General features: G+C 43.0%; 1 protein-coding gene across 1 annotated transcript in view; it reads right to left on the reverse strand.

Annotated features, from left to right (window-relative positions):
- Window positions 1–14,081, reverse strand: part of LOC307235488 (oxysterol-binding protein-related protein 10-like) — a gene marked incomplete at its 5' end in the record, with an annotated part of 71,771 nt that overhangs the window by 43,259 nt on the left and 14,431 nt on the right. Inside the window, one exon of the mRNA XM_080007606.1 lies at window positions 9,435–9,610. Within this exon, the coding sequence (XP_079863732.1) occupies window positions 9,435–9,610 (176 nt within the window). The remainder of the gene's footprint in view (window positions 1–9,434; window positions 9,611–14,081) is intronic.

Here is a 14,081-nt window from a genome sequence, read left to right on the forward strand (position 1 = left end):
GCCCCAAGCCTGTCTTTTTATTTTTGTTTATTTACTACATGAATTAAACAAAAAATTTAAACACAACTCAGTTAAGGCACTGCCCAAGTCCTTACTCTGTACTGTTCCAAAAAAACCTGTGCATCCCCACTGTCGGGACACACGTCCCCCCGTTGCTTTCCATTGCTATGGGACTTAATTTAGTAAAAACCGGATGTGTGTGCGCACACACACACACACACACACACACACACACACACACACACACACACACACACACACACACACACACACACACACACACACACACACACACACACACACACACACACACACACACACACCAGCTCCCGCTCCGCCTGACACTATGCACCTGTATGCTAATTCCTAGGTCCACAGCTCAATGTAATTTTATCCGGATCTAAAAAAAAAAAAAAAAAGTGAAGGTCAGATCACTGCTGACTCGCTCCTGATTTTAATGAGCCACTGATGGGCGGCTTACACTGAATTTCCAGTAAAAGTGCTTTGAACAATTTGAAAAAAGAATAAATTAGAAGCAAAATTGAAATGAAATGAATTAAAATGAATTAAAACGAAATAAATTACAAATTAAAAACATAATGACATGTAATTAAAATTATGTTGTCATCGATATAACTTTAATATAAGATTTTGTTTAAAACGAGTTTTTCTACTGTCTACACTATTTTCCACTTAATACTGTATGATACTCTAAATTCTGATGGTAAAACTGCACCGCTTTTCTTCGGGTATATTTTAGTTAGACACTGAAAGATCATCTGGGATTCTCCATAACAAGGTCCTTAAAAGGAAATGGCAAAATAAAATGTTCTTTTTCTGCACAAAGTCTAATGACATATATGCATAATGACGCATAGGACTCAGTTTTCCTTTAAATCAGTTATGACCTGGAATCTTCCAAGACTGTTTTTGTTTTTTAATAAACTCTAAATTTCTTTACTTTATTTTATTTTTCGGTCCCGATGGAAGTTATTTACATTTACATTTTATCATTGATCAAACGCTTTTGTCCAAAGCAACTTACATGAGAGGCTAGAAACAATCAAAGCATACATCAACCATTGGAGCAACATCAAACTTAAGTGCATGATCTCCTCTTTGTATTTCAGAGCATAAAGCTTTTGATTTGCGTTTGTCAGTCACTTGTGCTGCCTACAGCTGGAACAGACGGAGGAACAGGCGGAGTCAAGAGAAAACTCAACAAAATGATAAATTCACAGAAACTGATTACAAAAATAAATGTCTGACTTCGTTCTAATGCTGGAAATGATACACTACCAATCTGGCAACCGCTGCCCTCAATCAGAAGTTGGTTTAATCTTATACAAAGACAACTGCAACTTTGGGGCATTTAATTTCACTATTTGAAAGCTATGAGAACATGTTATGCATACAGAGGAGAGAACACAGAAAGCAATGGAAAAATAAAGAATAAAACAAAATAAAGATAAAACATTTTGTGTAACCAAAAAAAAAAAAAAAAATCGAATTTTTGTTCATCTCTCTAGTCTCCCCAAGGAGTTTGAATGCAAGTTAAAACTCAGCAACGCTGCTTCAAAGGACTGAGTAATGATGTTAGTTTAGGCAATATTCCTTTTCAGTGAGTCTCCATTCTTAGTGAGCAGCTGAAAGATTTTCCCTCCCTAACATCATCAAACATGAAAGAATGGGGTCAGAAAATTCGATTAAAGTAGATTTAAAAAATAATGATAATAAAAAATGTAGTCCGAGGTTTATATTTATATTGGAAGCATTCCGTTGCACACATTCTGTAATCAAACAGATCTTTTTTTTTTTTTAACTCTTGCATTCTTGTTTACATTCATTTAATATGATTTATATTTGTATTTTTTTACCTATGTTGACCCTAAATGTTGACCCTAAATGTTGACCATGTGAATCTAAAGATTGTGATAAAAAAAAAACAACATTCAAGGTATATCATTACGACTCTGCAATGTAATGTTAATCATGTAATTTAATCGAATGTACCAACTTTGACAAATTTAGAAAAAAAATAACATGTAACGTTGAATTTTCCATTCCTATATTATACATTCAGAGCCCAGCAGTACTCTGGTTGCAGCAAAACAAAGAAAAACCTTGTTTTTCTGTTTTTGTTATCACAGGGGGCCCCCTGATGCATCTGCTCAGGACCCCCAAAAAGCCCTGGTGCCGCCCCTGCTCATTGAAAGGTAATTATACAGCCAAAACCAGGAAATTAAAAAATGAAAAATTAACCCCCACTTTCTGCCTTCCACCTGAACCCTCCACCACATAAATCATCATTTCAACAAGCCCCTCCGCTACAAGTCTGAGCAAGCATCCAAAACCTCTGATGTGTCAGAGCTGAAGCTGTGATTAACGGTAATTAGTTTGGGCTGATGAGCGGAGGCACCTGTTCACACGGTGAGAACACGCCATCCATATTCCGCTCACTTAGCCATGGGTTGCATCCGGGGAAAACTCAGGATGCAGATGAATAATTCAAAACCCTGATATTGTTTCAGGCATGGGGGGTGTGAAGTACCGACAGGTCCATTCGTTTGATGAATGCACAAAAAGCCGGTGTTATCGGGAACCCCGAGTGACCGGAACACAGCCGCTCGACCTGTCGATGAACAGAGGAGGACAACATCACCACGACGACGCCCTCCCCACTCCGTGTTTTTCATTTTAATGACACCAGTTGAACATGAGAGGAATTGAACGGTTTACCAGACGTCGCTTGGGACGGATACAGAGCGAGGCATTTAATTACCATGGGATTCCACCGCTGTTGATTTTAGCAATGTAGAGGCGGATCTTATTGATGTCATAACGCTTGTACTTGCATTCTATTAAATAATGGGACGGGTAACTTAACCACTATTTTTTTTATCAAACACTAATCAGAAGGATGTGAATAGCTCAACACATTCAGTACATAGAAATTATACCGTAATTACTAGTGACAGAATGTTTTCCATCTATATACTTCACTCTAGAAAGGGTGACACAGACAATACCATAATTACTGTAATGGCTGCACAATGGTGTAGGGTTGTGGTCAGTTGTGGGCACAGTGGCACAGCGCTTCCACTTCTTCTTCGTCTCACAGCAAGAGGATCCTGGGTTTGATTCCCGTTCCCGGGTGGGGCGCTGTTGGCACCGTGCTCTGGTGGGTTATCTCCCAACTAGGGGCCTTTCTGTGTGGAGTTCGTATTACATTACATTACATTAAGTCATTTAGCAGACGCTTTTATCCAAAGCGACTTACAATTGTTCAAACACCGACGGACGCAGCCATCAGGAGCAATTAGGGGTTAATTGTCTTGCTCAAGGACACTACAGCATGCTTGCAGGAGGAGCCTGGGATCGAACCAGCAACCTTTAGATCACTAGACCACCAGCTCTACCTCCTGAGCTACCATCCCCTATATAGTTTGGGGATGTTCGTATGTTCTCCCCGTGCTCACATGGGGTTTCCACCATATAATATCAGAAAGGACCCCCACCAAAAACATGCACCAGATTGTCCTCTGACCAGCAATGGACGTTTGGAATTGGTCCCCGGAGGCATCGCTGTATGCTGCCCACTGCTCCTGGCTGTCCCCCAGAGGCAGGGCAAGCCGGCCGGTGACAGATAAAATAAAGAATCTTATTTTTAAAAAGTTTTATATACACTACTCACATAAAGTTAGGGATATTTGGCTTTCGGGTGAAATTTATGGAAAATGTAAAAAGTTCATGCTACAGTGATATTATATCGTGAAAATAGGGCATTTAAGTAGAAGCATGCAATGGTGATTTCCTCATCTCAAACAATTGATTGAAACAAAAGCCAACAACAGTGGTGGGTTAACCACAACAAAAAATGTCAATGTCTCAATAACTTGTCATGTGCCCTTGAGCATTACAGCTTGACAACGACGTCTCATGCTGTTCACAAGTCGACTTATTGTCTGCAGAGGCATGGAACCCCACTCCTCTTGAAGGGCGGCCCTCAGGTCACTGAGGTTCTGGGGTACAGAGTTACGAGCCTCTACACGGCGACTCAGCTGATCCCATAGGTTTTCTATGGGATTCAGGTCTGGAGAAAGTGCAGGTCACTCCATTTGAGGTGCCCCAGTCTCCAGCACCCGTTCCCTAATGATGTGACCTCAATGAGCTGGAGCATTGTCGTCCATGAAGATGAACTTAGGTCTGTGTTGTTCATGCAGGGGCACAATGACTGGATTAATGATGTTATTCAGGTAGTATGGGCTTGTCACTGTACCATTCACAAAGTGTAGGGAAGTTCTGTATTGAAGAGACACACCTGCCCACACTGTAACCCCACCACCACCAAAGGCTCGTCTGGTGACAACAGTGGCTGATGCATAGCGCCCTCCTTGACGTCTCCAACATTGTTGGCGGCCATCATTTCTGCTCAATGTGAATCGACTTTCATCAGAGAACAAAACTGAGGCCACTGGTCCCTCGTCCAGTGTAAATGCTCCCTGGCCCGTGCAAGACAATGATGCCTGTGCCTGGTGGTGTGGTCAGGTACCCTTGCAGGTCGTCTAGCACACAGACCACGCCGATGTAAACGGTTTCAAATGGTCTGACATGACACTTGGGTGCCTCTCACCTCCCTTAAATGTGCCTGGAGTTGAGTGGCATTCATCATCCGGTTCCACAGGGCACTGTTCACAATGAAGCGCTCATCAGTGTGGATGTGGCCAAAGGACGTCCACTTCTATGCCTTTCTGTGACTCTTCCAGTCTCTGTATCGCTGTTGCAACCTGCTGATGACACTCTGTGACACTCTAAGCTCAGTGGCCACTTCCCTCTGAGAACATCCTGTTTGAAGCCTCACAATGACGGGGTACTGTTGATCAGTTGTTAGGTGTCGTCTTGGTCTCATGATGTCAAAATGTGAACAGCATGTGAAAAAGGAATGTTTACATACCAATTCTAATTGAACCAGGAAATTTATTGGTCGATTCATGGATCAAACACCTGTTCTGAATTTTGCCGTTCAGCTCCTTGCGTGAGAACAGCAAGTTGTGCAAAAAGTACTGAAACATTGAACAGTTGGACATGTGCATTCAAAAGTATAGAGAAGGTCAAATTAAGTTCACCTGTAAAGGTTATAGTGCATTTTAGGTTCATCCTGAAATTTCACCCGAAAGCCAAATATCCCAAAATTTTTGTGAGTAGTGTATATATATATATTTAATGTATATAATAAACTAAGCTACTCTAAAACATGACGTGAAGGGTTCCAGCAAGAGTGAAGGGGAAGGTCTACAGGACGGTAGTGAGAGCAGCCATGTTGTACGGTTTAGAGGCGGTGGCACTGACAAAAAGGCAGGTGGCTGAACTGGAGGCGGCAGAGTTGAGGATGTTGAGATTTTCATTGGGGGTGACAAGGATGGACAGGATTAAGAATGAGTACATTAGAGGGACAGCTCAGGTTGGACAGTTTGGTGGAAAAGTGAGAGAGGCCAGACTGAGATGGTTTGGACACGTGTGTAGGAGAGATGAGAGTTACATTGGGAGAAGGAGGCTGAGGATGGAGCTGCCAGCCAAGAGGAAAAGAGGAAGGCCAAAGAGAAGGTTTATGGAGGTGGTGAGGGAGGACATGCAGGCGGTTGGTGTAAGGGAGGAAGATGCGCAGAACAGAAGAGAAGGTATTGGAGGCAGATGATCCGCTGTGGCGACTCCTAACGGGAGCAGCCCAAAGAAAAAGAAGACTCTAAAACGCGACATGCAACATCCAGTGGATTAATAGTCCTTAGGCATGACACTGAACTCATATGACTGACAGTGGCTGCATATAATGCAAATGACATTATTCACCGCGTTAATTAATAATAAAGAGAACATAGCGAGGATCCCTGTTCGGCATTGCAAATCGAAACGGCGCTGTATTATAGAAGGAGCGGGCATAGTGTGTATAAATAATCATCATTAGTCAACAATGGATTCCCACATCAAAATATTGATCATATGCGATATGAAGGCGGCGTGGGTGATTATTCCGATATAAACACGGCTAAACGACGCAACCCCTTCAACATCGGCCGACTTGTCTCACCGACACGTCGTCTGATGAATGGTTTAATTTGCCGTCTGAACATTCGCAGAGGATTAAATGACTCTGCCCTCCACTTTTTTCCTCCTCTGCACTTTGCTTCAACAGTTCACACAGCACTCTGCACCGGATAATAGACGATCCCCTGCGTTTCCTCGCTCTGACTCATTACCCTTGTCTCCCTTCTCGTTTCAGTGCAGTCACACATTTCACGTCTGTGTTACTAAGAGAATTGGAAGAAAAAAAAAAAAAAATAGGATTCCTAGATTTTTATATCACTACTACGAACTAATGAAAACACAGCCGAGGGGGCTCTTCTGCTCAAACTCAGTTTGTCTGCTAATAGTAACGGAATGGAGTTGATTCGTGATCTGTATGGATCATCCCGCCCCCCCCACGGTTCGGCGCGCATGTGAGCCGCGGATCAATTGCAAAATTTAACATCATAGTGAAAAACAGTTTTACTGCCGCTGTTGACTTCCATAAATCTGGATGCAGAGCTGCAGTGAAAAGAAGATAGACAAGACAGATGCGCGCTGTTATTCTGAAGCGCAATGATTGGTTTACGGTGCGTCACGCTGCCTCATATTGCACTTTAATTTAATAATTGATATATTTTAAGATTTAAATTTCAACACTCGACATCTCGCACGTTGTCTTCATTTAAGACCATGGGCGTTCCCGCCCCCCTCCCCCCCAGTCTGAATTGTGACATCATAGCATTGTGACGGTAGTGTGACATCGGGATTCGCCATATGAGATAGCCAGACAGAAACACAGGCAGTCAATCTGATCACTTCTCAGACTCATATCACAGACTAATATCGCTTCCATCCGCCTCGTCATAGCCCTTGAGAAAGCACCATCTGTGAGCTCGTTCATGTTATTCGTGTATGCATACAGTGTAGGTGCTATGACAACGTATGAACAGGTTATGTACATCTGCATAGACACTGATCATTAATCTGCATATTTCTGTAATGTTCCACAGTTTTACCGCATCTGGTAAAGACACCTAAAGTGAGCTCCTGTCTTCGGGTACTTTATGGGTGTATGAGTGTTTAGCTCGCTGCATAGCCACGTACGACTTCACATGGTGAGGGCAGAAGAATGGGCAAAAGTTGTCTCCCCCTTTTTTTTTTTTTTTTTGCTGATCCAAAAAATGACCCGTTCCGTGACTCAAAACAATGATACGATGCAAAACCTGAGTTTTTTGATCCGTTGCAGCCCTACTAATAAGCGACACCTTAAATCTCCAACGTTGAGAAAACCCTCTTTGACGTGTCCTATAAAGACAAAATAGTGATACTTTGGTGTGATTTGTGGTGTCCTGTACAAGTACCAAAAGGTAACTGGAAATCAGAACACAATTGAACGCTGAACTACCAGGAAAGTACATTTAGGATCAGAACCATCTGGAACGGGAACCTCAAAAAGTCCCTAAAAGAGCCTTCCCACCACACATAGGGACCATGGTGCAAATCCACCCCAATGGTTCCCGGTCCCCTGAAAAGTACCTCCTCACTTACAGCGCACCATTTTGGGACCGGGAACTATCCAAGTCGAACCAATTCTGGAAAAAGTATCCTCCTCTGATTGAAAGTTCCCAAGGACCGGGAATTAAGTTCCTCGGTTCCTGAAATGGTACCTGCGTGGGAAAAGCACCAACTGGTGTTGGATCTAGATCCAACTCATAATCTCAGTCAAATATCTGAAAGAAAAGACGCCCATGAGGGACCTTGGTCTTGAGTGTTGGAGGTAAAATTTGATGTATTTTTTAAACTTTTGCCAACTTTTGCCCTTTAACGAAGTTGCTTGTTGAGATATCATGAGAGTTTCACAGCACAGAACAAGGCAGCCTTCTGAAAGTCTAAACATTAGGAGGGGCTCCTCCTCCGGGGAAGTACCAGGGTGTTTGAAATGTATATCGTGTTTATATCACACAGCATCTTATGACCTTCACAGGATAACACCCATAGTCACAACATACAAGGAACGCTGTTAAAGAGCAAAATACATCTTTGTTAAAGGGTCAGTTAAAAGAGGGCCTCTCGGGCCCCTAGAATAAGATGTGATAAGCACATGGATGTGATCAATGTCCATTTCATCAATAAGGAAGGAAGCATTGATTATTATATTTCTATGACAAGGCTGGAGGGGGGTATTTTAGAAGAACACAGTTTTCCCTCAATGGCTTTTTGAATCCGTCGAGACTCATTGACGCGTTTAGCTTTGGGTAATGTTTCTATATCCAGCACGTCTCAAGTCGCCGCACTCCAGTGAACTGTGAACCAGCGCTGCCTGCGAGCTTCAGCGTCCAACTCCTTCACTGGGAGATTATTGCTTCATTCTCAGCTCGATACACATGGATCACTGAGTTATTCATGGAATATAGGCCAAGTTATTCTGATATCTCCCTGTGGGAGAGTTGGGGGACATTCCAGAGCCTCAAGTAGAGCAACAGTACAAGGAGTTCCTCTCAGATGAAGGGATACAGGTCACTGGGAGGAAGGACTTCAGCATGGCCATCAGATACAAGCTCACAATCAGCCACTGGCTCGGAAAGAGTTAATTAATTACCGTGGTATAGAATATCACACACACACACACACACACACACACACACACACACACACACACACACACACACACACACACACACACACACACACACACACACACACACACACACACACACACACACACACACACACACACGATGAGGTGATGTTGTGTGGCATCGTACTACACAAGATATTTCAGTCAGATTCTTCGTGGTGGTCCATAACATTTTTTTTTCTTATAAAAAAACCTCCCATATTTCATACTTAATTTAGTTGGTACTTTCTAATTCCTCGGAAACAGCCATTCCGTTTACGAGAGGACCCCCCCCCCAAAAAAAAGAACAGAAAACATCCCCACCAACTCCAAGTGACCAATAAAAAAAACAAAGAAATCACATCAATTGCTGAGAAGAAGGAAAACTTTAGAGAAAAGAACATGACTTAGCCGTCTTGCAGCAAAGACGAGGGTCAACCCAGACGTTGAAAAGAAACTTACGATTTCTGTTTCAAATGGAATTCTGGGACCTGCAGCGTGATCCAACCAACGCAGGCGATGTTATGCATTTCTACTTTAAAATGGGATGTTGAACACATCAGCAGACATAGAGATATGCATCGAGTCCCTATGATAATCATGTGGATGAGAACGTCCCCGAGCTGGTACGTCCATCACCGGCCTGTCCAAACACCAGGCCTTCCATGACGTTGTTCCATGACGTGTGTATTATGCAGCCCAGAGACATTGTGTGTGCATGTGCACGTCTGTGTGTGACGTTGCGTGGCCGCACCTCTGAGTTTGTATAGCTCTCCGTTGACGGCGTTCACGATGAACATGTGCGGAGCCTCGTCGCTCAGCGTGACCGACGCCCCGATCAGCGGCAGCGACCCCCGGGGCTTCTGGCTCCGCCCCTGCTCGCTGACAAAATACTGCAGCTGCCCCAGCTCCGGGTCCAGCACAAAGTACCTGCAATGAGAGGGAACAGGAATGGTTACATTTGTGTTTCCTATTCTTATTTTAGGTAACCTTCACTCATTTGTGTGTGTATATGTGACCCACCACAGCAAGAGCCGCCATATCATACATTTCTAAAATGGCCAGGAGCAGCCTAATAAGTTGAGAAAACCTTTCTTGAAGGAAAAAGAGATTTTTCCAGATTTGTGTTCCTTTGTGGTTTTTTTTTTCTCAATGTATTTTCAAAACTGGGTTTGATTTATAAATAGTAGAAAAATGTTAAACCGTAGAGTTAAATATTCCCGTTAGATTACATGGGGAAACACAGTTCACTTACTGAGACGCTGAATAGCGCTGAACACCGATCAATGTTTCCTTTAAAGCGTCCGTCCAGGTGAAGATATCTCATCCATATTCCATGTGATGTGAAGTCACATGTGAAACCGTTTTGAAAGAATTCAACCTTTAAATCTTACGTGGTTTATACACAAATGGAGACATCGTTGTGGAGGCGGCGTGTCACTGACGTCACCGTCACTTCCGTAAACAAGACGAGGATCCGCGTTCAATTGTCTGTGAAAACTTTCATTTCCCCGTATTGTTATGGATTAGGAGAAGCGGGTGGAGGAAGATCTAAATCATACCTTAATCTGACCAGTGCGATAGATCCAAGTCAGTTTAAGCAGCGCGCACTTGCACTGGACTTGATTTTCGGCGATGATAGTCAGTTCTCCGACAGCGATTCTGAATCTGATATTACTCCGGACTTGGAGAACATTTCAAAGAGCGGATTTCAACCACTTAACATTTACCATTCAACCTGAATGTTGACGATGAAACACAATATTTTCAAGAACCACCGGAGGAGACCGACGATAAACGTGTTGTTGTTGACATCATTAAAGTCCGTTAAGGTTGGTGATTTAAAATAAAATAAAATAATTCCACCTTTATAAAACATGTCTTGGCAAAACTTTCAAGGTGATTATCTCAGAAAGACGCTTTGCCACACTCTTGTCATTAACAAGTCATAGCTTTAAAAATATTTGCTTGATTTGCGCAAGTGACACCTTGTTAAGCTCTGATTCTCCACTTTCAAATGAGTCGAAAGGCGCCAAATGACACTAAAGTATGCGGTGGGTCATATATATATATATATACACATATATACATACACACACACACACACACACACACACACACACACACACACACACACACACACACACACACACACACACACACACACACACACACACACACACACACTATATACATAAACACACGCACATGCACACACAGAGTATATGTAACAGACATGTTATTTAAAGGTGACTAAGGTTCAAATTTGTCCAGTAAAATAAATAATTTTCGGACACCGAACCGAGTTTTATAACAGTGGTGTAAAAGTGCAATTTCACTCAGAAACTGTAGGGGCGCCAAATCCCAAAAGTTATAGTGTTGCTTTAAGGGAGTTTTCTGAACTTCACAGACTGTTCCAGCTGTAAATGATCAATGGCCATAATAACCACATTAGTAATGATTCTTTCACAAATATTTATATTTTGATATTCTGTAAATATATTATGAAAGCACCTATGGCTTTCTGCAAAATATCGTAAACTTAGCGATATTGAGGTAAGCATGTAGGACAATATTTACAGAGGTTCTCTACATAGAGGTTTCACTGACGTGCCCGCAAACCGCCATGGTCTCCATCCCATAAAACCCAGTGATTAGCATTAACGGGGTCGTCAGGAGAGCCGACAGCTCGAGGTGTGAAAATTAAACTGCACAGTTTCCCCTCGTTTGTGACCGATGAATCACATTTAATCACCCCCTAATTGAATCTGCATCTTGATATTCATCTCACCGGCCTGCGATTCAATGACCCATATGCGTGCATCAATTCCGCACGCACGCACGCACGCACACACACACACACACACACACACACGCGCGCGCACACACACACACACACACACACACACACACACACACACACACACACACACACACACACACACACACACACACACACACACACACACACACACACACACACACACACACACACACACACACACACACACACACACACACACACACACACACACACACACACACACACACAGTACTCGGCTTATTATAATTGAGTCAATCCTTTTAGACTTCATGGAAAACTCTGAACATACTTTGTTTCTCGATCACTGGGAGTCAACCTGAGTGATCAGAATATTTTAAATTGATCCTCTGAATTATTCCAACATGAAGCACACGCTCTTTTTTTGGCAGTGACAGGCTCAGAATGTTATGAGAAGTGTCTGAAAACACACAGAACATTTTAAGTATTCATAGTGCGATGTACTCTACTCTACTCTGCAGCTTTTGGAATCATAATGCAGACTACTCCCATCTAGGCCACGCTTTAAAAATTGATCTTCAAAAACGATTTCATCCCAACCCCAAACGGACATTCTCAAAAACGGCCAAGAGCACACTACTGGAACAATGGTCTCTAGATTTAACCTGCTAATTTGAATGTCTACATTTGAAATTTCTACTGAATACTACTATTATATGATACAAATAATCCTACTAAAATGATCATTATGTGTTGTTAAACTAATACTGTGAGTAAGATTCGAATATACCACACGCAAGCTCCTTTCCCACTTGTACTGAAAGCTGTAAATCTAACCGCAATGTTCCACACAGCACCCCTAATAATTCAGTTAGGGGTGCGGGGCGGGGACATCGGGCACAAGCGTTTCGCTTTCCCGCCGACTGCACCGGGGCGTGGAGCAGGAGGGGGAGCGAGCGGACAGGGAGAGGGAGAACGGGTGGAGAACGTTCCTTCTCCGGAGGCAGAGAGTGTAGGACAGGTGGAAAACGATCACACATATTTAAAAACATTGGGTTGAGGGTTATTGCGTCCGGGGACGGGGGCTCTGGGACCTAAATGCAGCGGAGGGAACCCGGTCCGTCTGGGAGGGACGGTGAGCAGGGAGGTGGAAACCAAAGCGCTGATCTCTGAGAGCCAGGAAAAATACCAAATGATTCAGATTGATTCAGCGTTTTAACCCTAACCCATTAAATAGTGTATCCGTAACAGATATGTGGGAACAGACTCCATACAGAACTTTTCCGTAAAGGAGGTCAATGTGGGAACGTTATGGATTCCATGTGGGAAAGGGGCTTTATATTGAAGGATTTAATTCATCGATACTTTCTACTCGAGTGCTAATTCTAAATGCCCCAATAAGAACAAATGTCCACTCTGCAAGCATCTCCATCCGAATTCACTGGATTTGTTTATTTTGGATTTCGTCCCCTCCTCCTCTGGTTCCGTGCTTCTGCAAAAATCGCCCTGGGTTGACACTAATTTCAGCCAACGTTTTTCCGGGTTTTGTGTTCCATAGAAGGAAGGTGGCAGCCACCGAAGGACCATGGCACCCTCCCCTCGCCTCCTTTTGCTTCCCAGACCCTCTGCACATCTGAGAATCAATGCTCCACATCCGCGCACGAGTCGAGGAGCGAAGGTATCGACCGGACCCTTAGCATCAAACGGTACGAGCCAGGTCAATACCTCGGCCATGGACATGGGGGCGGGTTTGTTGCACACAGCTTGTTGTTGTTTTCCGGTTAAAATCCCCCAAGAGCTACTTTCCACACGGTTTGGTTCAAAAGAGCTCAAAGCCCCACGATTCATCACATCACAAGCCGAGCTGAATTTCAACGAGTCTCACCTTACACGGGATATATGTTTTTTACAGGATCATGGTTACAGTCATCTGTGCTGCTGATGATAGTCTGCCGATAACTCCAATAGGGCCTGGATGTATAGATTGCAGATTTAACAAAGGCCCGAGGAGGGTTACATCCAGAAAAGTCTCCAAGCAGGACAAAGACAAGGATCACAAAACTGAAAGCAAAAAAGAATGCAGGATCAAGTCGATAAGAATAATAAAAAATAAATTATAAAAAAAATTGAAATAAGTATAAAAATAACAAAACATTTGAAACAATACAAAATAATATAAAAATTTAAAGAATAACGAAAAATAACAGAATAAAAATACAAATTAATAAGAATAAAAATATAAATAAATAATTTTTAAAAGGGTGGGGGGGGGGGGGGGGGCAAGATGGCTCAAGGCCATGACTTCAACCTACACGCACACTTTTTTTCCCCCCATGATTCCTTTGGATTTCCCCGGAGAAGCTACAGCAAATAATGCTGTTTAGAAATTGATCCTACCCACCCACGGCCTATCCCATCACAGGAGACAGTGATTTATGTTGGATACAGTCAGCTGGGGAACTTTGTGCCGGCATCAATTCCTCTCCCTCCGTCACACACACACACACAGACACACACAGACACACACACACACACACACACACACACACACACACACACACACACACACACACACACACACACACACACACACACACACACACACACACACACACACAC

The sequence above is a fragment of the Zeus faber genome (assembly GCF_960531495.2).
Source record: "Zeus faber genome assembly, chromosome: 1".
In the NCBI taxonomy this organism is placed as follows: domain Eukaryota; kingdom Metazoa; phylum Chordata; class Actinopteri; order Zeiformes; family Zeidae; genus Zeus; species Zeus faber.